The sequence below is a fragment of the Neurospora tetraspora genome, assembly GCF_033439725.1.
Source record: "Neurospora tetraspora strain CBS 560.94 chromosome Unknown B0H65scaffold_8, whole genome shotgun sequence".
In the NCBI taxonomy this organism is placed as follows: domain Eukaryota; kingdom Fungi; phylum Ascomycota; class Sordariomycetes; order Sordariales; family Sordariaceae; genus Neurospora; species Neurospora tetraspora.
The window spans coordinates 978,520-1,001,092 of NW_026944390.1; the positions used below are offsets into that span (position 1 = coordinate 978,520).

Below are 22,573 nucleotides of genomic sequence, written 5' to 3' on the forward strand. Positions count from 1 at the left end.
CTTGTGTAGAACGACGAGTTGGACGAGAGTGGAAGGGAAAGGAGGACCGCACTGCCAAACCCCATACACCCAAGTCCTTTCGTTAACGTGCCAACTCGGTGAGGGGAGCAATGTTGTCACTGCAGAACTGGTGAAGCACAGCATCGCGTCTTCCGAGAGAAGACTGACGTCGTCGGCGTTTGTTTGTTTCCGGGTCGGGGAGATCCGTGGGGGAATGGGGGTTGTCAGGGGCACTGCAGCTTGCAGGGGGTGCTGTGCGGGGGAGGGGGAGCGGCCGAATGCGGCAGTTGCTCTTGTTTAGGCGGTGATATTCCGGGAACATGAACGAATGTTGCGTCTTTTGCATTCCGAACCACCCTTCTCGGACGGAAGACGGAATAATCATCACAAAGCCATCTTCATTAAGTAAATTCCTAACAGACGCTCACTGCACAACAAACCTCTGATCATGCTTCTTAAACAACACGGACCGATCCAAAATCTCGCCCGTCTCGCTCTTGATAAAGTCCACCTGCATCCGCTGCTCATCCAGAAAATTAACCGTCGCATAGCTAAACGCGTCATCATACGCGAACCGATTCGTCGACACATTCTTGCCCACCTTACTCAACCCCTCCACGTTCCCCGCGCCACCGGCCACGATATACATGGGCGCCTTGGGATTCTCCATCCCCGCCGGGTCCGCGGTGTCATTCACCACCGGCGCAAACCTCTGGCTGTTATGCACATGCCCAAACACGCCCAAATCAACCCCATACTTGTAAAACAGCGGCTCAAACGCCTTCTTGCACGGCTGGCAATCGCTCCCGCCGCCCGTGGTGTACCACGGCCTGTGGCCCGCTACAACAACCCAGGGGGTAACAGACCTGTCGACCGACGCGAGGTCAGCCTCCAAAAAGTCCAGCTGCTGACGCAGGTACGAGCCGAAGGGCCCCCCGTTGAGTCCCTCACTCCCGCCGGGCTGGTCGGGCGCGTCCTCGAAGTCGGTTTCCGTGTCGATCATGACCATGTGCGCCATGCCGTACTCGAACGAGTACCAGAAGGGCGGGTTGGCGAGGAGACGGGCCTTGTTGGCGTTGACCTTGGCTGCGGAGTCGGGCGAGGTAGAACTAAAAGCGGTGGGCAGGACGCGGCCAAAGCGGTTGATGAAGTCGGTGAAATTTTTTTGGCCAGAGGGACACAGGGCGCTGGTGTGCGGCACCTCTTGGCACGAAGCTTCGTGGTTACCGGGGCTGGTCATGTAGGGTTTCTGCGCCGAGATGGGCGCCAGCTGGTTGAAGAAGGTCTCGGTGATGGCTTGGTAGCCGTCCTTGCCGTCGAGCCAGTTGTGCGCTTTGAGGATCCAGTCGTCGGCGTAGCCGATGTCGCCCGGGTGCACGATGAAGTCGTACTTGTCGATGTTGTCGCGCAGCCGGCCGATGGTGGTGTGGTTGAGCGACGGGTCGATGGAGGGGATCAGGTCCCGCTTGGTCTCGTCTTGCTCGATCGTGTAGCCGTCTTTGCCGTAGATGCCGAGGTCGATGACGATGCTGATGTTGAAGGGCGTCTTGTCGCCCGGTAGGCGCGGGCTGGTGAATGTCTCGAGCGTGGAGTTGGTCGAGACGATCTTGTAGTAGTATGTGGTGGCGGATGCAAGGCCGTCGATGGTGACCACGTTGGCCCATGTGCGCGATGTCGGGTAGGTGATGGACGAGGTTGAGCAGGATTGGGAGCCGAGGGAGGATGGCGATGTGCCGTATTGCACGCACGGCTGGCTGAGTTGCTGGTAGGTGTTCCAGGCGATGCGGACGGCTGTTGGACCTTGGTGTCAACTACATGCGGTCTTGCTCTATGATGGGGAAAAGGGGGAAGCTCACACGTCGGGCTGTTGATGGCGATGCGGTGCTGGACGGGCGTGGTCAGATCGACAGGAATTGGAGGGTATGTCGCTCCCGCTGCCACACCCAGAGCTAACAAGGGAAGTCCCTTGACCAAGGTAAGGACTAGGGTGTCCATCATAATGACCGTGGTGCCGACGCCGTGCCCGTTGGCAATGAAATTAACCACGTCCAGGAAGAAACACAGAGAGTCGGACTAGGACGATCAAGGCTATGGGGCTCCTCGGTTTATCAATGCCTATGCATCTGTTCCGTCCCCTCACTTCTGCTGGTTATGATGCGCGTCTCGTACCTGACAATAATAGCATGAACTATCACCCATCCGGTTTCGAGTGTTCAAGCTGCTCGAAACCGCTTCAGGGGTCAAGGTCAAGGTCAGGGGAGCCAATGTCAGCGTCGCAGTCGTAGCAACCATCAACTCTCGAACCGGTTATCCAAATGCGATTCGGTACCACATCCCGTTGTTTTCTTTACGCATCCGTCAAGTCCATCTTCAACTGGTGGTTGGCGAGCCGACGAGCCTATGGAATTCTACAACCAGAGACCTCCGCACGTGGTTGGCATTCAAGGCACCGTGGGTAAATCCGTGTAAGATGATTGGTCAGAATGTCTGGCGCTAAACGGTTTTTGGAGGGGACTGATCTGATCAGCGATCTTGGAGTGGTAACCATCACCGTCCGCTACCACCTGAGCCTCCAACAAAAACTTGGAAGGGAAGTGAGCGACAGGGAAGTGAGGGGCTCCGGGAGGGACATTTTTGCTTTTTTCGACGAGAACGACGAGAACTGCTCCAGCGGTTTACGACGTTTGAGTTTCATTCGGATGCACTCGTCAACTTTGTCAACTTGGAAAGATTCCGTGTAAATCTGGAATTTTGGAGGGAACCGCATTCATGATCACCTTAAAAGGTTCCACGGTTCCACGTTCCACGTTCCATTCGGAAGCGTTTGTGGAGTTAATAGCATGGTGATATACTGACAGGGTTTATGATCTCGTTTAGATGGTTGAACGTCTGGGAATTGCTTGTTTGTCAACGTGCTTGCATGGGGGAAAGAACTCATGGCTATAAAGGGCCTTTGGACCTTCCTTTTCTGTGTTTTTTTTGCTTAAATGTGGCCGATTTTCGTGATGAAACCTTTGTGGGACGTTGGGGTCCGGCTTGGAGCTATGTATGGGTTTGTGCACACCGGTTCGACAAAAGGAGGAGAGCCGGTTCACGATGTAACTGACCTTACCCACGTGCTGGAGATCCATCTCGATTACTGGTTGGTGTGTGTCACTACTATTCTTCTGAAACATGCGATGTATGTATACTGCAGGACTTTCTCTACCTTCTTGGCAATACCTTAAACCACGCCTCTTGACAGCCTCGGCGCCTCCATTCCACCATAACAAAAACATAGAGGTACAAACAACGCAGGAAGGCTCACGAACACCAAGGAAACTTCAGAACCTAACAAAAAGAGATTATATAACCACAAGAAATCTACCTAGCCCGGTACGCTTCCTCCAACCCAACCAATTTCACCCCTCACCTCTCCTCACCTCACGTTATCACCCAAATCACCACCCAAAACCAATCCCAAAACCTCCAAAAACCTCATCACCCCTTCCTCCCCAATCCCCACCCCCTTCGCCCACTCCTTACTCCCCTCAAACTCCAAAACCAACACCCCCCTCTTTCTGTCTGGCGTAGCATAAACCTCCGGTCTCTCTCTAGCCGGCATTTCCCTCTCATAGAACCCTATCCCTCCTTTCTCGAATAACCCATTGCCTCCTCCTCCTTCCTCCTCGTTGCTATTACCGGTTGTGCCGGTCTCATCCTCCTGCTGATAAGCAGTCCTCCACCCCCAATCCTTTCCATCATGAACCCAATCCGTACCCCCCAGCCCCTCAATAACCTCTCGCATACCCACCGCTTCGTACTTCGAGTCCTCAATAAACTGCTCCTGCAGTCGCTTGGCGACGCTGCTCAAGGTATCGTCCCCAGAAACAAAAACGCAGACAGGGAGTTCGGTCATCGTAGGCCCTACCACGTTTTGCAGAGTTGCGGGAAGCGCAGATCGGCCGGTTAGGAGACGGCCGAAGAGGAGGTTTCGCTTGCCGAAATAACGGGTGAATGCGAGGGCGAAGGAGGCGTGGAACTGGGTCGCGGGGGAGATGCCGTCTTCGTTTCCATCAGAAAATGAAGGGAGAGGAATGGTGTGGCGAAGGGAGAGGCGGTCGGAGACGGCGGACCAGGTGATGGGTTGGGGCGAGCGGCTCCAGGATGGATAGTGTGAGCCTTGGAGGCGGGTGGCCCAGTATGTTAAACTTTCTTGCTTGCGGGATTCGCGGAAGGCGATGTAATCCGCGAAGGAGGGGGTGGGTGGGATTGGAATTGCTCGCTCCGGCTTGTTGACGTAGAGAGAGGAGAGGGTTTGGAGGACTTGGGACCAGCTGAAGCCGTCGAAGTAGGCGTGGGAAATCCGGAAGATGAGCTTGTGCGAGCCGGAACCGGAGGAGTGTTTGATGGCGATGAAGCGGATGAAGGATTGTCCGAGCTTGCGAGGCCGGGTGAGATCTTGGGCGCAGATTGAGTCGACGAGGTCCGGGAGGTCGTTCACGTCCTCGACGTCAATGGTGTCGTAGGCCGGAGTGAGTTCTCGCAGGATAACTTGCCAGAACTTCCCGTCGTCGTCATCCGCTGCTGAGACGAAGACGCTGCGGAGAATGTCGAAGTGATTCACTAGGTCTGTGCATGCCTGTTTGAGCCGTGCAAAGTCCACGTTGGCGGGGAGATCGAAGATCCAATGGGGATATCTTCCGGGAGGATCTTGTAGGTTTTCCGAGACCGAAAGCGCTTGGAAGTCTGTGGCGGGAATCACGTCCTGGATGTGGTCGATGGTGAGCCCGTCATCCAAGAACGGAACCACCTTGGTTTCCAGGAAGTCTGCCAAATCATCCGTCTTCACCAACGAAAACGGGCTATGCGTAGGTATATCCTCCTCGTGTCCATTGCTCTCCGCCACCACCAATGCAAGGTCGCACAGCTTCGGCGCTCTGAAGATCTCAGCCACCGTCAAAGCCAGGCCCTCCTGCCGCGCCATGGAAACCATCCTCATGGCAGCGATCGACTCCCCACCAATCCGGAAGAAGCTGCTATCAGCCGAGATACTACCCGGTTCAATCTCCAGGACCGACGACCACAATGCCTGTAACCGCTTCTCCATTTCCGTAGATGGGGTCCGTCTGGATTCCACACCTTGTGGTTGCATAGCAGCCAGCTCCTCTAGCGTGTACTTGCTTCCCAGCTGCCTCAGAGCCCGTCGGTCGGTCTTGTTGGTCGTGGTCATCGGCACCTTGTCCACGTAGATGTATGCTCCGGGTACCATGTATTGCGGTACGCGGTCCCAAAGCTTTTCTTCTAGACCTTCAATGGCGCGGGCGAGTCTAGCTCGATTGTCAGCGTCGTCACCCGAGCTTACGTCATCCTTTTCTGCCTTGACAAGACTGAAGAACACGGCAAGAATCGGACTAGTGCTATTAGCAGGCGTGATGATCTCCGCGGCAATGGCTTCGACCAAGCTCGGATCCCCAAGTGAGTTGCGAATATGATACTCCACCTCGCTCAGCTCGATACGTTGGCCGCGGAGCTTGATTAACCCATCCTTGCGACCAATGAAGTCCAGTGACCCATCAGAGTTGTAGCGCAAAAGATCACCCGTCTTGTAAAGCGTGCCTTGTCGTCCTACGTGTCCCGGTGGCGCGCCCTGCTGAAGCCACGACGGACTCCGGATATACGCCGCCGCAGTCTTGGCTTCATCACCAAAGTACCCCTTGCTAACCGCCGGACCTTCAATCAGAAGCTCGCCAATCGTCCCGACGGCAGCGAGTCTATCCGGACGACCCGGTTCAACGAGCCAGGTGTTCGCGCCGTACGGGATACCCACATGGTTATTGCGCGTCTCGGGCGTAAAGCGCGTGAAGGACAGCGCCTGGGCGCACTCAGCAGGGCCGTAGATGCCAATAACGGTATCCGCCTGCGTCCAGCGCGCAACGTCCTTCCCCATGATGGCTTCGCCGCCCATTGCCAGCGTCCGGAGTCCTGGCATGGTAGACGGGTCCAGCGAGCGGGCCACGGAGGGCGTGAAGTAGGTGTAGTCGCAGTTCATGCGGTTGAAAGCGCCGACGATGTCGTTCTTGCGTTCTGTCTCGGAGGGGATGCAGAGGCAGGCGCCGCAGATCAGGCTCTGGAGGTGGTTTGACCAGGAGACGTCGAAGCTGTAGGAGACGAAGTCGAAGACGCGGGTTCCCGAGCGGATGTTTAGGATGGAGGCTTGGTGAGTGGCTGCTGAGGAGAAGTTCTGGTGGGTGGTTACGATACCCTTTGGCGTGCCTGTTGAGCCGCTGGTGAAGACGACATATAGCATATCGGACGGGCTGACCTTGACCGGGATCGGATCAACAGGCCATTCGTGGCTATGAGCTTTATCGACGACAACCACCTCAGCATCCGACAGCCTGCCTGCCAACTCTCGCGTGGTAGCACATGCCAGCAATATCTTGGGGCCAATCTGCGTGACAATGGACTTCAACCGGCCCTCAGGCTGCGTCGAGTCCATCGCGACAGCTGCTGCACCAGCCCTCATGATAGCCAGGGCCGCAACGGGATACCACACTGACTTTTCAAAACAAAGGGGGATGATGGTTCCCGGTCCCGCCCCGAGAGAAACCAGATGCGCTGCCAAACGACTGGATAACCCGTCCAGCTCGGCATAAGAGAGATTACCATCCCAGGCGCAGATGGCAGGGGCGTCAGCAATGCGCTTCATGGTCTTGTCGATGAGGTCGTGGACGCATGCTTCAATGGCTTCGGGCACATTGGCGTTCCATTTCCACAGTTCTTGCACATCTTGCTTGCTCACTGTTGTGATATCCTCGATCTTCTGATCAGCAGGTGAAGTGGATAGCTCGCGGAGGACATGCTCAAACTGAGCAGCTATCCGCTCCATCTGCGCCTGATCAACAACCTTCGAGTCGAAGCTGATCTCCAGCTTTATATCATCCGAGTTGGTCAGCTGGCACATGACCATGACAGCATTGGGGTTGAAGTCATCCAATGACCCATCGCGGCTGGAGATGTACTCCGGCCCGGAAGTAAAGAGGCCATCCTGCTTCGACTCGTCCACATTCTGCAACGCCGGTTGTACCACTGCATCACCATCTCATTAGCACACCTCAATCTGAAAAACAAACCCTCCTCACTAAACCCAAAAAAAAAAAGACTTACCAAGCAAACTATTAAACCTCGTCCCCCTCTCCGCCTCCTCACTAACCCTCCTAATCTCCAACAACTCCGTCCCCTCAAACTCCACCATCGCCAACGCCTGATCCCTAATCCCCTCCAACAGCTCCCTCACCGTCTGCCTCTTCCCATCAAACTTAACCCTCACGGGAACCGCGCTGATCAACGGCGCAACCATCCTCCCCATCCCCTCCAACGGCGCCTGTCTTCCCGTGACCATCGCGCCAAACACCACATCTTCCGCACCCGTGTACCTAGCCGTCAGGATAGCCCAAGCGGCGCGTATCAAGCTGCTGGCTGTTGCGTCTCCTCGCTTGGTCAGGCGGAGGTTGGTCAGATGGCGCTTGACGGTGCTGTCCGCTTTGGGGCGGTAGTCTTGTTGCTCAGCAGGCAGTTCGGGGAAGGGGATCGCTTCCGAGTTGGCGAATTGGGTGCGCCAGAAGGAGTGGGACGCGTCTTGGTCGATGCTGGAGATGTGCTGGATGAAGGACTGGAAGGGGGCGATGGGGCTGGGGTCGGTGATGCCGGCGTAGGCTTTGGTGACTTCAGAGAGGAGAAGGTGCAGGGAGTAGCCGTCGTAGATGGCGTGGTGTTGGGTTATGCAGCAGGAGTGCTCGTCGTTGTTGGTGTTGCTGTTGGTGATAATGGCTAGCCTGGTGAGTTCTGTGGCTAGGCCCATGGGTTTGGCGAGGTCGCGCTGGAGGTGGGTGTCTAGGTCGCTGGATTCTTCCCAGGAAAGGGACTCGTCGACTTGGACTTGGACGAGACCTTCTGTGGGAACGTCTAGGATTCTTTGACGGAGGATGGGTGCGACTGTGCGGCTGACATGTTCCCAGGCGGCCTTGAAACGGTCGAGTTCGATGTCGGGTCTGAGACGGAGGATGTATCTGGCGACATAGGAACCTCCATCCCGGGATTTGGCCGTCCTGTCTCGTGTATTAGTACAATCTCATCGCGGGCTTATAATGTGGTACTTACATGGAAAGCAAAGACTTCTGAACACTGGTTGTAGGGAAGACATCCTCAATCTGCCCCCGCTCAATACCACACTGACTTGCGACGTAGTCCAGCGTCGAGTCCTTGCCAGCAGGGTTCTTGAGGAGCACAAAGGGCTCAATAGTACGAGGCTTGGATGTCTCAACAGCTTCCTTCTGTTGCCTCTCCATCGCCTTCGCCATATCAGACAACTTCGGACTCTGAAGAATACTTTGAACCGCCAGGCTATACCCGTGATTGCGCGCCAACGCAGTCAACCGCATCGCCGAAATCGAGTCACCGCCAAGACGCAAGAAACTGCTGCCGGTACGGATCTTGTCTTCTTCAACACCCAGAATGACACTCCACAATTGCCGAAGGACAATCTCCTCTTCTGTTCCCGGTAGCTCGCCATCTGCCTCATTCCCCTCGCTGTCAGCCTGCTCGAGAGTCATACTAGCGCCCATCTCACGCAACCGTTTCCGATCCGTCTTTCCACTCGTCGTCAACGGCATCGCCTCAACTGGCATAAACGCCGCCGGGACCATGTACGGCGGTAACTGTTCGCGCAAGGCATCCTGTAGACCATCTATCCAGTTCGCAAACCGGACCTCGCTCGAGCCAGTCTCGACAAAGGCCACCAGAACCTGGCTGTTCGTAGCCGACGACACCACAACCTCCGCCACCACCACCGGCGGCGCCTCCCTCCCCAGCTTGCCAGCCAGAACCTGCTGAACAGCCTGCTCAACCTTGGCCAACTCAATCCTCTGTCCCCTCAACTTAACCTGCGTATCCTTCCTGCCGACAAAAACCAGCGTGCCATCAGCCGGGTTATACCTAACCAAATCCCCCGTCTTATACAACCTCGACTTGCTCCTTCCCTTAACCCTCCCATCCGGACTCCCCTTCCTCAACCACCCCGGACTCTCAACAAAGCTCTTGGCCGTTTTGTCAGGATCATTCAGATACCCGTCCCCTACTAGCGGGCCCTCGAGGTAGAGCTCTCCCACCTGCCCTACTTCCACCAGCCGCTCGCTAGACTCGGGGTCGACAATCCATGTACAAGCTGCCACTCCCTTGCCCATCGACAACTCCAACTTACCCCCCTCCGGGCCTGATGACTGAGGAGATATCAACCCATACATAACCATCTGCGTAGTCTCAGTAGGTCCATACACATTAAACACCTTCCTCTTTTCATTAACCATCCACCTCCCCCAATCATCCCTCCCCACCCTCTCCCCACCCAAATACACCATCCCCAACCTCCCCCCTACCCCCTCGACATCCACCGCCTTCGCAACACTCGGCGTCAAAAACGCCATCGTCGCTCCGCACCTCCTTATACTCCCCGTCAAATCCTCCCTCCGTTCCCTCTCGCTGGGTATGCACAATGTGGCGCCACAAGCCAAAGTGTGAAAAACAGCCCAGTGGTGCCCGTCGAAGGTGTGTGCTGAGAAGTCATACACGCGCTCGCGGGGGGACACGCAGATGGCGGAACGTTGGTGGGTGACTGCTGTGCTGATGGAGGAGTGGGGGATAAGAACGCCTTTGGGGGCGCTGGTGGTGCCGGAGGTGAAGACTGTGTAGGCTAGGGAGTTGGGGGGGACTTGGGGGGTGGTAGGGGGTAAGGAAGGGGAGGAAGGGGAGGGGGGTTGTAAAAGGGGTGAGTTAGGGCCGAGGAGTAAGGTGTTGTTGGATAACTTGGCAGCGAGTGTTTGCTCTGCTGGTGAAGAGATGATGAAGGGGGGAGAGACTTGTTGGATGACTGATTGGAGGTAGGACGCTGGGAGGGTGGTGTCGAGAAGTAAGCCGGCGCCGCCGGCTCGGAGGACGGAGAGGAAGGTGATGGTGGCGTGGAGGGATTTTTCGAAGCAGATGGGGATGATCATGTTTTGGCTGATACCCATGTTGACTAGATGGAGAGCGATGTTGCCGGTAATGCGAGCAAGCTCGCCGTATGTGATCTCACCGTCCCAGGCACTGATTGCTATGGCGTCTGGCTGGCGTGAGGCTGTTTCGAGTATGAGCTCGTGTATCGGCCTCTCGACAGTTGGGCAAAGTGAGGAGTTCCACTGCCAGATAAGGTTGAGATCCTCTTGTGTGGCCAAGCTGATGGCGCCGAGGCTGATCTGGCCGTTGATTGAAGAGCACAGGGTCTTCAACAACTTCCCGAAGTCTCGCGCCATTCTCTGGACCTTTTCCCTCCCAAGCACCTCCGAGTCAAAGCAGAACCTGACCCTGAGCCGCCCATCCTCCGGCGTGCAAATCAGCGAAAGTGCGTAAGATTGGAACCCACGATAATGTGCCTCCTCCTCTGCTTCCGTGCGCTCGGCATCTTCAGAAACGAACAACCCTGACTTCGTGCTTTCCTCTTGCGGTGCCTGAACGACGACTAGTGTTTGAAACTGACAAGCCAGTCGCGCTTCCTCGCTGATTTGGCGGATTGCTGATAAACCCGTCTGTTCGTACCTAATCATCTGCGTCTCCTGGGTCTGGATGGATGTGAGAAGCTCTGTTATTTTCCTGTCGTTGCTGGTCTTGACATGAACAGGAACAGTGGCAATGGTAGGGCCAGGAAGCGTCTCGATGCCATGCACAGGGGCCTTGCGACCGGAAGACACAGCGCCAAAAACGATGTCGGGAGATGTTGGGCTGGAATGGAGAGAGCAAAGCAAAGCGGATGCGGCGCGAACCACAGTGGATGAAGTAATGTTGTCCGTCCGCCAGGTGATGTCTTCGACCGTGTGGACTAGTGTCGAATTTGATTGAGGTTGGTATGTAGACGATGGCAGAGCAGGGAATGGCGCAGCTTTGAGGTCGGCGAACTGCGTTCTCCAGAACTCGGTTTCTGCGATTTTGTCCCGCGTGCCAATGTAGTTAACGAATGACTGGAAGGGAGCGAGACGGGGTGGTGCAAGATCATTATAGAAACCCTCAAGCGTTTCCATGATGATGGGCAATGTTAACCCGTCGTACAGGGAGTGGTGCAGGGTCAGGACAAAGGAGGCGGGCTCCTGACCGTCGATCTGAGGCTCAATAATTGCGCATCGCATGAGAGGCGTACCCAGACCCATCGGGGGCTGGTTCTCCTTCCTCAGGTATTCTTCGATATTTGTCGCTTCAATCCACGACTGGGAATGGTCGTGAACAACCACCTGCACGAGACCTTGCCCATCGAGGTCAACGATGCGTGTGCGCAAGATGGGGATCGCCGAAACAACGCTGTCCCACGCCTCCCTAAACTTGGCAACATCAACCGCCGACGCCAGCTTCAGCACATTCCGACCTGTATAACTCCCCTCGCTCTTCATAGTCAAAGCCAGCAATCCCTCCTGCAAAGCTGTGCACGGAAAGATATCTTCAACATCATCTCCCTCCACTCCGCAAAGGGACGCAGCCCGCTGACAAGCGAGCTTGATGTCCTGATTCGGATCCAGCAGTGAGAAGGGGAGGACTGCGGCGTCTTCTTCACCCTCGTCTTCTTTTTTTCGAATGATGACCTTGGCCATTTCTTCCAGGGTTGGATGCTCGAATACCTCCGCCACAGAAAGCAGCCAGCCTTCCTGACGAGCTATTCCTACCAGACGCATGGCTTGGATGGAGTCGCCGAGTTGTAGAAAGCTGTCGCCTACGGAGATGGGCTGGGCGTTCACTCCGAGGGCACGGGACCATAAATCCTGTAGGGTCTTCTCTTCGAGAGTGGTAGGCTCTCTACGGCCACTGGTGGTTGTCTGGCGGGATGGATTGAACGAGGCGCCGATCTCGTGGAGACATTTGCGGTCGATTTTGCCTGAGATGTGGTTAGCAAACAGAATGGGACTTGAAAAAGAGAGGCGATGTCTTACCAGAAGCATTCATAGGAAACTCCTCCACAGCAATATAATACCCCGGAATCGCATAACTCGGCAACACCCTCATCAACTTCTCCCTCAACCCCACCGTTGCCCTCTCAACCTCCTCCTCCGTAGCCGGCCCAACAAACGCAACAAGATTTAGCCCCGTACTAGCCTGCAGCTGTATCCCATCCACCACCACCGTCACCTCTCCCTTCTCCCCCACCGTTGCCATACCCATGTTCAAATTCCTCCGCACATGAAACTGCACCTCCTCCGGCGCCACCAGCTGCCCGCGTATCTTCAACTGCACATCCTTCCTACCCATATATACCAGATTGCCCATACTATCATACCGCCCCAGATCGCCCGAGTAGTACAATCTTGTCGTACTCTTTCTTCTTCCGGTAAGGAACTCCGCCCCCCTCCTAAACCTCTCCCCCGTCATCTTCTCATTTCCCACATACCCCTCCGCACACAACGGTCCCTCAATAACAATCTCCCCAACCGCCCCATACGGAACCAGCCGGTGCGGATTCCCAGAATCAACAAGCCAGCAAAGCGCCGGCTGCCTAAGATCAATCCGACTAACCACGCCCGTGCGCCAGGAGGCGACGTCCGCGGCGCAGATAGTGGCCGGGTGCTCGGCTGGTCCGTACCAGTTCAGCACTGGACAGATACCCGCCCAGCGGTTGACGTCATCCTCTGATAAATTTTCTCCTGCCAAAACGAGGGTTTCGATAGTAGGCACGGAGTTGGGGACAATGGCCTTGGCGGTAGAGGGCGTGATATTCACAAAAGTGCATCGAAACCGGTTGATAGCGGCCGTGGTACCATCCAACCGCTCGGATTCGGAGGGGATGCAGATGCAGGCAGCGTGGATGAGGGCCGAGAGCGACTCGATGGTGCTGACGTCGAAGTCGTAGGAGGCGAACTGAAAAATGCGCGAGGAGGGGGTGATGGAGAGGTAGGAGCCGTGGGCGAGGAGGTTGGCGGTTAGGGTGCGGTGGCTCCAGAGGACTTGTTTGGGCTCGCCGGTGCTGCCGGAGGAGACGAGGATCGCGGCGGGGTCGTGGATGGTGATGGTGGGGAGGGGAGTGGTGTTGGGTTGGGAGAGGGACATGAGCTGGGAGATGGTGTAGCTGGGGGCGTATTGGGAGACCATTTTTAGACGGGATTCGGAGACGGCGGCGAGAACGACTCCGGCCATTTTGAATACTCTGCTGATGCGGAGGTCGGGGACGACGGTTGAGAGCTGGACTTCGATGCCTCCGGCTTTGAAGATGGCGAGTTGGAGTACTGGTGCCCACTTGGTCTTTTCGAAGTTCAGTGCGACAACGTTGCCCTTCTTGACACCCAAGTGTATCAAGCTCCGGGTGAGCTTAGTGGAAAGCTCGTCAACTTCCTTGTATGTGAGCTGCCCATCCCATGCATCAATAGCAACAGCATCCGGCCGTGTACGTGCCACCAGAGAAACCAGGTCATGAACACATGCCTCAGGGTCTTCGGGGACTTCTACATTCTGTGACCAAAAGAGGTCCAAGTCATCCGAGCTGGCAATCTGAACGGCGTCAAGTGTAGCCGCTGTATTGCTCTCTGAGCACATCTGCCGAAGAACCGTCTCAAACTGTTTGGCCATACGCTCTATCTGCAACTTGTCGATAATATTGCCATCAAAGCTCATACGAAGCTGCAGCCCCGACGTTGAAAGCTCACAAACCACCATCAACGCCCAGCTGTTGAAGGGATCATGGCCCAGAGTGTCCATGTTGGACGAAAAGTCACGAGCTTTGAACAGGAGGTTGTCTTCATTGAAGTTCTTTCCTTCGGCAACTGGTTGCACGACGAGCAGTGTCTGAAGAAGTCGAGACTCAGCCAGTTCCTTATGAAGACGTTGGATGTTCTGAAGGCCGTATTGCTCGTGCGATGTGATCTCTATCATTTGCTGTTGCATGCGCTTGAGGAACGCTTCGACGGTCTCGCTCCAGTCAACGGACACTGCGATGGGCACTGCAGATATAGTAGGACCGACGCAGTTTTCCACGCCTCTCATATTGGCTTGCCTTCCACTGACTGTCAAGGCAAATATGACATCGTTGGAGGACGTGTACTGAGTAGCTAAAATGGCCCAAGCGGCGCGGATCATGGTTGAAGGCGTCATGCCGGTCCGTGGCCAGTTGAGTGAGATGGAATGTTGCAAGTCATCCTTGGCCTGTGTCTGGTAAGTGGCCGAGGGGAGGACCGGGAACTGTCTGGGCTCGCCCTTTGAGAGCTGAGCCTTCCAAAAGTCGACGGCTTCTTGTGGGACCTTGTCGCTTAAATGCTTGATGAAGTTCTTGAACGGTGTGACTGTCATCCCGGGAGCTCCAAAGTATTGAGACTCTAATTCGTTCATGATCATCTTGAGCACTTGGCCATCGTATATGGAATGGTGGGCTGACAGGATGAAGTGACGATCAATAATGGCGGCTCGGCAAAGCTCGGTGCCGGGGCCCATGTGATTCTGCTCATCTTCATGAACATAGGCATCCACATCTGTCCCATAAAGTAGGGGACAGTTATCGAGAACAACCTGCACGAACCCTTGACCAGGAAGGTCCACGATTCGAGTTCTGAGAGCAGTCAACTTGTCAACCGTGGACATCCAAGCTTTCTCCAGTTGTTTTGTGTCAATGCCAGGCTGAAGCTCGAAGGCACTGCGAGATACGTAAAGACCAGGTTTTCTGGCGCCCAACGCAAGCAGTCCTTCCTGAAGAGGGGTAACAGGGTAGATATCAACAATCCGAGCCTCATCAATGGCACACAACTTGGCGGCGAGAGACCGAGCCTCGGTCTCATTGACGCCAGAGTCAAGCAGTGAAAAGGGAGGCACTTCAAGCTGCTGTTCCGGAGAATCACAGTCTTGCTTGACCCGGATCGCCATATCTTGAAGGCATGGAGCTTCAAAGACATCGGCAACTGTCAAGAGGAGCCCTCGTTTGCGGACGGCTGCTACTAAGCGCATAGCAGCAATGGAGTCACCGCCTAGACGCAAGAAGTTGTCTGTAGCATTGATCACACTTGATTCAATGCCGATAACTTCGGCCCAAAGCTCTTGAAGTTGCTTTTCCATGATCGTGGAAGGCTTTCTCGCCTCCTGACGAGAGGGCTGCATGGATGCCAGCTCTTCATACGTCAATGAGCCCCCAATCTGTCGAAGGCGTCGTCTGTCCATCTTTCCAGTGTGAGAAATAGGAAGAGTCTGGATGGGGATATAGACTTTGGGGATCATGTAGGAGGGCAGGACTCTGGATAGATCTGTCTCTAGGTCGTCCACAGGGAATCTGAGCTTGACCAGGGCCAAAGCATCCTCTTCTGAGCTCGAAGGGCTAATGAATAGAGCCAAAATCTCGACATTGCTGTTGGTCGGGGTGATAATCTCGGCCACCACCGAGACTTGGAGCTTTCCGGACAAGAAAGACTGCACTCGTGACTCGATCTCGCTCAGGTCAACTCTCTGTCCGCGTAGTTTCCTTTGGGATTCCTGCAATCGGCCGATGAATGCGATGTCCCCATTGCCATTGTACTTGACCAGATCGCCCGTTCTGTAGAGGCGTCCAGGCCGGCCAGGTACCTCACCATGACCGTGCTGAAGCCAAGCCGGCGAGAAGAAAGACTTTTCGTTCAGAGCAGCGCCGCTGTCGCCGGTATAGGCACCTAGGATCGGGCCTTCCATACACAACTCGGCAACCGCACCAATAGGGGCCAGACGGTTGGGATCTCTAGGGTCAACTAGCCAGGTCAAGCCGGACGTGCTTTTGCCGATCAAAGCTGGCTTCCACGCCTTTTTGTCCACGCGGCACGAAGTAGCAACGGAAGCCTCAGCTGGACCGTACCAGTTGTACACCGAATCGAGGGACTCAGCCCACTTAGAAGCGGTCTTTTGCGGCAGCTTTTCGCCTGCAAAGACGATGGTCTTCAACGAGGGGACTGTTGCACGGACGAGAGTTTCGGAAACCGAGGGTGTCAGACAGATCCAGTTGGCGTGAGTGTCATTGATGGCTCCGGCCAGACGGTTGGTCCTGTCCGATTCAGACGGGACTATGCAGCACGCGCCTGAAGCTAAGGCGGAGAGGGCTTCGACCGTGCTCACGTCAAACTCGTATCCAGCAAATTGGAATATCCTGCTGGTCGGAGTGACACTGAACGAGAGGCTGTGTGTCCGGATGTTGGTCGATAGAGCGGCATGGGTCCAGAGGATGGACTTTGGAGTTCCTGTCGAGCCGGATGTGAAGAGGATGAGGGCTGGGTCCGAAGGTAGTATCTCAATGGGATCGAGAACATGAACCCAGTCAGTAGATTCAACATCATCTTGGATCAGGCTGGAAACAGGGTACACCGGCACGATCCCTTCAAATGGAGCCAGGTCCGAAGCAGCACTTGAAGTGATGACGAGCTTGGGCTTTACAGCCTCGACCACTTCGCGGGCACGCTGAGGTAAAGTAGGTGCGGAGAGTGGCATAACAACGGCACCGAGCTTGAGAGCAGCGAGCATGGTGACAAGCTGCCAGCCCGATTTCTGAAAGCTCAACACGATGATGGATCCCTTGCTTATGCCGTGGTCTTGACGTAAACGGTGAGCAAGGAAGGTCGACAAGTCTTTAACCTGACGGTAGGTAAACTCCTTGTCCCACGCGGCAATGGCTGTGGCGTCTGATAACAGGGCATCAATGGTCTCCGTCACAAGGCCCTCAACGGGTTCAGGGAGGGCTCTGTTCCAGTCCCATATCTGGGCGACATCCTGGGGACTGAGGGCTGTGATATCGCGTAGCTTGGACTGGGCCAGGTCGGCCGAACAGAGTTGACGGAGCAGGTGCTCAAGCTGGAGCGCCATACGTTGGACAGCCGTCTCCTCGATGATGGCCGAGTCAAAATTGATGTTGAGGGTCAGACCGTTGTCTTCCAACTGGACGATGACCATGACGGCGTACGAGTTGTACATGGCCAGACTGTCGGCGTCGCCATCCTTGGCCACCCATGTCAAGTGTTCGCCAACAACGCTCTTGGCCTGGGAGAAGAGTCCCTGAGTGTTCTTTTGCGGTGGCTGGATGACGAGCAGCAGCTGGAACTGACTGGCCTCGGCGACGTCTTGACTGATGCGCCGGATATTCTGGAGGCCATATTGTTCATGGGCGGTGACCTCAATGGCCTGCTTCTGGATCTGTTGCTGTAATTGCTGAACGGTCTGATCCCAGTCGAACTTGACGCGGACGGGAATGGTGGCAATGGTTGGACCGGCGATGCGGTCGATGCCCATGACGGGAGCATTCCTTCCGCTGACTGTCTCGCCGTACTTAACGTCGTTGGAGTTGGTGTGGGCGGCTAGCAGTAACGAGAGCGCTGAACGGACTGCTGAAGAGGGTGTGATTCCCGCCTTGGCCGGCCACTGTAAGCCCGCTATCGAGTGATGCAAGTCCACTAAAGCTCTCTTTTCAGCGCTGTTCGCAGTGTTAGTGACCGCTGGAAATACAGCAGCCTCCGAGTCTGCCAGCTGGTCACGCCAGAATGCCACAGTGTCTGACCGGCTGTCACCAGCTGCAGAAACGGCGTGCTTGATAAACCGCTGATAAGGAACAAACGACTGTTCCTCCAACTTCCCTCCTTCACGATACGCCTTCTCAACCGCGTCCATGATCAACGAGTTGGAAAACCCGTCGAAAATTGCATGGTGCATCTCCAAGGCAAAGTAGCACGGCTCGCCTTCTCTTGCCACGATCAGGCCTGCGCGACACAAGAGAGTGCCCAAGCCCATTGAAGAGAACTCAGCAAAGAAGTCGGCCATGGACGAGCACCTGGAGAGCGACTCGTTGGACTTGACGACCACCTGGACAAGTCCCTCGCCGGGAAGATCGATGATACGCGTCCGGATGATGGTTGCTTGCTTAGTGGTGCTTTCCCAGGCCGCCTCGAGCCGCTCCAGGTCAATATCTCCCAGTGCAAAGACAGTCCTCGAGACATACTCTGCTCCGTCTGCCAACATGCCTTCCTGTAGTGAGGTTACCGGAAAGACATCTTCGACCTCGTCTGGGTTGATACTGCAGAGCTCAGAGGCTACTTTCCGGACACTATCGACGTCTCTTTTCACCGTCAGCAGCGAGAACGGCCGAGTGTCGAGATCCTCGTCTTCGTGTCCGTGAGCTTTGGAGTCAGCCACCAGGGCAAGATCGCTTAACACCGGGCTGGTGAAGACATCAGCAACAGACAACGAGATGCCATGTTCCCGTGCCGCCGCAACCACTCGCATGGCACCAATCGAGTCACCTCCCAGCCGGAGAAAGTTGTCTGCTGTGCTGATGCGAGTCGGGTCCAAGCCCAAGACATCAGCCCAGATCTGGCGGAGCCGTGTCTCTGTGCCGGTTGTGGGTTCATGGTACTCTGTCGCCGTCATGATGGTTGATTGTAGCTGGACAATCTCCTCCCAGCTCATTGCGCTTCCCATATCTCTTAGGCTTCGTCGGTCCACTGCTTGTTGTTAACACTGACCTCTAATAGATTGAGGATTTGACAGGGCGAGTTGACATACCTTTTCCTGTACTGGCGACAGGAATCTCGTCAATCGGCAGATAGACGCCGGGGATCATGAATCCTGGCAGAACCTCCCGCAACTTATCTCCCAAGCTTTCCATCAGATTCTTAACCCTCTCGCCATCTTGGTTCTTTGTCACCACAAAGAGAGCAAGAGAGTTTGTTTCAGTGTCCTTAGGCACGACAACGTCGACAATGATGATAAGTTCATCATCCAGACAGGCGCGTACATGGTGTTCAACGTCCCCAATCTCCACTCTTTGTCCCCTGATCTTCAGCTGGGACGAGTCTTTACGACCCACAAACATCAATCGCCCATCAGGCAGGTACTTGACAAGGTCACCCGTCTTGTAGAGCCTACCTTGCCTGCCACCAGCGACTAGCCAAGGAGGATCCTCAACAAATGCTTCGGCTGTCTTCTCCACGTCATTCAAATACCTCTGGCCAACCTGAGGGCTCTCGAGCCATAACTCTCCCTCTGATCCTATGGGGACAAGTCGATCATTATCGACCGGATTAACAAGCCACGTAGCGAAGCCGACACCTCTTCCGATATCCGGACGACCCTCCAATGAGGGGCTTATATCGGCAAAGGCACACTTGAAGGTGCACTCCGTCGGACCATACGTGTTGACAAGTCTCACCTTGCCAGCCCATTTCGTCATGTTCTCGCGATACGGCATCTCGCCGCTCAAGAGAACCGTCTCCAGACATTCTGGAATAGGATGGATGGTGCGCAAGACCGTGGGAGTGACGTTGATCAAGGTCGCGTTGAAGACCGTCACCGCCGAGGACAGATCTGTCAACATGTCCTCTTCAGATGGGATACACAGCGTTCCGCCAGCACATAGGGTATGGAGAAAGTTACCCCATGCGACATCAAACGAGTAAGGAGCAAAGTCCAGGACGCGGGTGTTCGAGTTGAAGCCCAGCTTGGCGCCTTGGTAGTGGGAAGCGCTTCTGACGTTGGCATGGCTGATGCAGGCACCTTTGGGTTGGCCCGTTGTACCCCTATACCAAGGTCAGTTGAGAAATCACTTATAGCAGGCTTCGGGATTACATACGAAGTAAACGAGATATACGCAATATCTGCTGGCGATACCACAGGCAACTCAGCCAAGTTCTCTTCAGCGCCATCTTCCAAGACCGCCTCATCAAGCTGAAGCACAGGCACACCCGCCAAAGAAGCTGCCCTCTCCCGATGCGTCTCAGACGAGATAATGATCGCAGGCCGCGCCTGCTCCACGATCGACCTCAGCCTCGTATCAGGCTGAGTAGCATCCAGAGCTATGGCACTGCACCCCGCCTTCAACACAGCCAGCATGGCCACGGTCGTCCATTTGGACTTGGAGAACAAGAGGGGAATGCTAGACCTCTGGACGATTCCATGTTGATGGATGATGAGCTTCCGGGCAACCTTGGTCGCTATGGCGTCGAGTTCCGAGTAGGTGAAATTTCCGTCCCAGGCGCATACGGCCAGGACATCCGGCTGCCGTTCGGCGTGAGCGGTGATCTGATCGTGGATGCAGCCTTGGATCTGGTCCGGCACGGAGGCGTTCCAGGCCCAGATTTGACCGAGGTCTTCGGGACTTGCTGAGGGAGATGCCGTGTGGTTGTCATCCTCCGGATCTGAAGCCCGAACAGATTCCATCGGGGGCATGGCTGAGCTGTCAAAGTCGTCTTTGCTTGGTATCGCCATGATGAAGCTCAAGCCAGGTAGTTGAGGTAGGTATCCAATATCGTGGTGTCGAATCTGTCAAATCGCTTTCGAAACGGAAACTCGTGGTCTCCTAGGTACGCTGTAAGAGAAGCACCAAAGCCCAGCGAGACCACAACTGTCCTATACCGGATGTATGACTTGTGTCCTATTTTGCTCAAAACAGTTCCATTTGTCCGCAAAACAGTGGTACGTAAGACTAACACGCACTTCATTGCGCTACGTACTACGAGATGCCTCTCGACGTGAGGCTCAGTCACCCCTCGGGGAGAAGCCACTGCTGATCACCGTCACAGCGTAATCCTACGGTGGATTTCTGGGGTGTTCAGTGGTCACAGTGCCCAAAGTCGTCGAATCCAAGCCGCTGGAGTGGATTTCTTTAGCGTTGCAACATAGGAATCCTTCCACAAGTGCTACGACGCTGACAGCACTATACTAGAGGTACCTATGTATTATGGTGATATGGGTAAGTGCTGTCCCATGTAACCCGATCGACCGAAATCTACTATGCACCAAGTTTACCCTTCAGCTACCCCGTCGTTGTCTATCATGCTACGTTTTTGTAAAGCCGAGTGGGTGAGCTGAACCCCTTCAGAATTTTTATATGTCTCCGGGCCCATGATCCCTGTCGCTCATCCAGACCGATCAAGTTTTTGAATTGGGGGTTGTTTTGCGGTTTTGAGCGAGGGTTTTGGTTTCGGATCCAACTCCGGTCGCTGACGATCACTGACCATACGAATACTTACATGAAGCTTTGCTTGTAGTGGTCCATGCCAGATACCTGACAAGGGGGTTTTACTTTTGCTCGCAACCGCATAGCCAAGGCCGAGAATACACGTGCGTACCTATGCAACTGCACCGAACGACAACACGGCACTGCTATGAAGCCTTAAAATCGTAGGAGCAAACCCAGAAGATGAGCGTCGTAGGATCTCCGTGATATTTTCCTCATCCTCACCATCCATCCAATTCTCCTGTTTGTCCGTATTCCCCAGAAACTCAGATCCTCCCAATTCATGTTCCCTTCCCAAACCACCACCTCACCATGGCCACCACCACCCAACTCGACTTCTCCCTCTTCCACAGCGCCAACCCAACCGTCCGCACCTCCTTCTGCAAGAAACTCGTCACCACTCTCTATCAAAATGGTTTCGCCAGGCTAATCAACCACGGCGTTGTTCCCTCGTCGGAAATCGACAAGGCTTTTGAAACCGTACGTTCTTCATCTTCACTCTGCCATCCCGTCTTTCTAGTCCCCTCTCCAGTCCTCACCAAAACTAATCCTAGGTAATAATCATCCAGAGCCGCAAATTCTTCCACCTCCCCCTCTCCCAAAAACTCCTCTCCCCCCACCCCGCCTCCGTCCACCCCCACAGGGGTTACTCGGCTTTCGGGATCGAGAACGTCTCAGCCGCATCCAAGACTTTTGAGAGTGATTCACCACCAATCCCGATGCTTAAAGACATGAAAGAATCCTACGACATGGGTTCCCCGCTCGACCCGCTTTACGCCAACATTTGGCCTCCTGGGGGGGTGTACGATGATTTCCAGAAAGTGATGGAGAGGTTTTTTGGGGTTTGTTATCGGGCGGAGTTGGAGGTTTTGGAGGCTTTGGAGGTTGGGTTGGGGCTGGGGCTGCTGGCTGGAAGTGGAAACGGGGGTGGGGGTGGGGGGGGATTAAGGGACTTGCATAGGGATGGAACGAATGAATTGCGATTGACGCATTATCCGCCTGTTAGGGTGGGGGAGTTTGGGGGGTTTGGGTTTGGATCTGGGGGGGAGGACGACGGGGATGGGAAAGGAAACGAAGCAAGGAAGACGAGGATAGCGGCCCATACGGACTTTGGGAGTGTGACGTTGTTGTTTCAGGATAGTGTTGGGGGACTTCGTAAGTTATTTCTTTCTTTCTTTCTCTTCAAAGCGAGTGACGACGGAGAATGGATGGTTGGCTAACAAACGAAATCCCCCCAAAACAGAAGCAGCCCTCCCCCCCAAATCCTCCAACTTCATCGAGATCGAATCAGGAAACCCGCACGAGATCATCCTGCTCGTGGGCGACTGTCTCGAGAAGTTGACGGGGTTGCCGGCGTGTAGACATCGGGTGCATTTACCTGATGCGCTGAAGACCGAAAAAGAGGGAGAGGAGGGGGAGGGAGAAGTGGACGCGAGGTTCAGTATTGCGTACTTTGGGAAGCCGGATAGGGAGGCGAGTTTGAGGCCTTTGGTGGAGGGATTGGTGAGAGAAGGAGTGGAGAAGTACATGACGGCCGGAGAGTTTCAGGAGATGAGGATTCAGGGGACTTATTAGGTAGGAGGT

At 55.1% G+C, this 22,573-nt stretch overlaps 3 protein-coding genes across 3 annotated transcripts; 1 reads left to right on the forward strand and 2 right to left on the reverse strand.

Moving 5' to 3' along the window:
- Nucleotides 1-381: 381 nt before the first annotated feature.
- Nucleotides 382-2,410, reverse strand: B0H65DRAFT_477673 (Metallo-dependent phosphatase-like protein). The gene is made up of 2 exons (XM_062827441.1): nucleotides 1,857-2,410; nucleotides 382-1,791 (listed from the first exon to the last, which is right to left on the reverse strand). Exons 1-2 carry the CDS (start codon nucleotides 1,996-1,998, stop codon nucleotides 425-427), a joined length of 1,509 nt encoding a protein of 502 aa, XP_062677531.1. The 5' UTR covers nucleotides 1,999-2,410; the 3' UTR covers nucleotides 382-424.
- Nucleotides 2,411-3,418: 1,008 nt separating this feature from the next.
- On the reverse strand, nucleotides 3,419-20,190 carry B0H65DRAFT_434129 (uncharacterized protein; the record flags this gene model as incomplete). Its single annotated transcript, XM_062825113.1, has 6 exons — nucleotides 3,419-7,071; nucleotides 7,150-8,090; nucleotides 8,143-11,932; nucleotides 11,988-18,476; nucleotides 18,538-19,550; nucleotides 19,604-20,190. 6 exons carry the CDS (start codon nucleotides 20,188-20,190, stop codon nucleotides 3,419-3,421), a joined length of 16,473 nt encoding a protein of 5,490 aa, XP_062677532.1.
- Nucleotides 20,191-20,886: 696 nt separating this feature from the next.
- On the forward strand, nucleotides 20,887-22,564 carry B0H65DRAFT_532602 (uncharacterized protein; the record flags this gene model as incomplete). Its single annotated transcript, XM_062828960.1, has 3 exons — nucleotides 20,887-21,469; nucleotides 21,559-22,144; nucleotides 22,233-22,564. The coding sequence occupies exons 1-3, from the start codon at nucleotides 21,302-21,304 to the stop codon at nucleotides 22,562-22,564; spliced, it is 1,086 nt and encodes a 361-aa protein (XP_062677533.1). The 5' UTR covers nucleotides 20,887-21,301.
- Nucleotides 22,565-22,573: the final 9 nt, after the last annotated feature.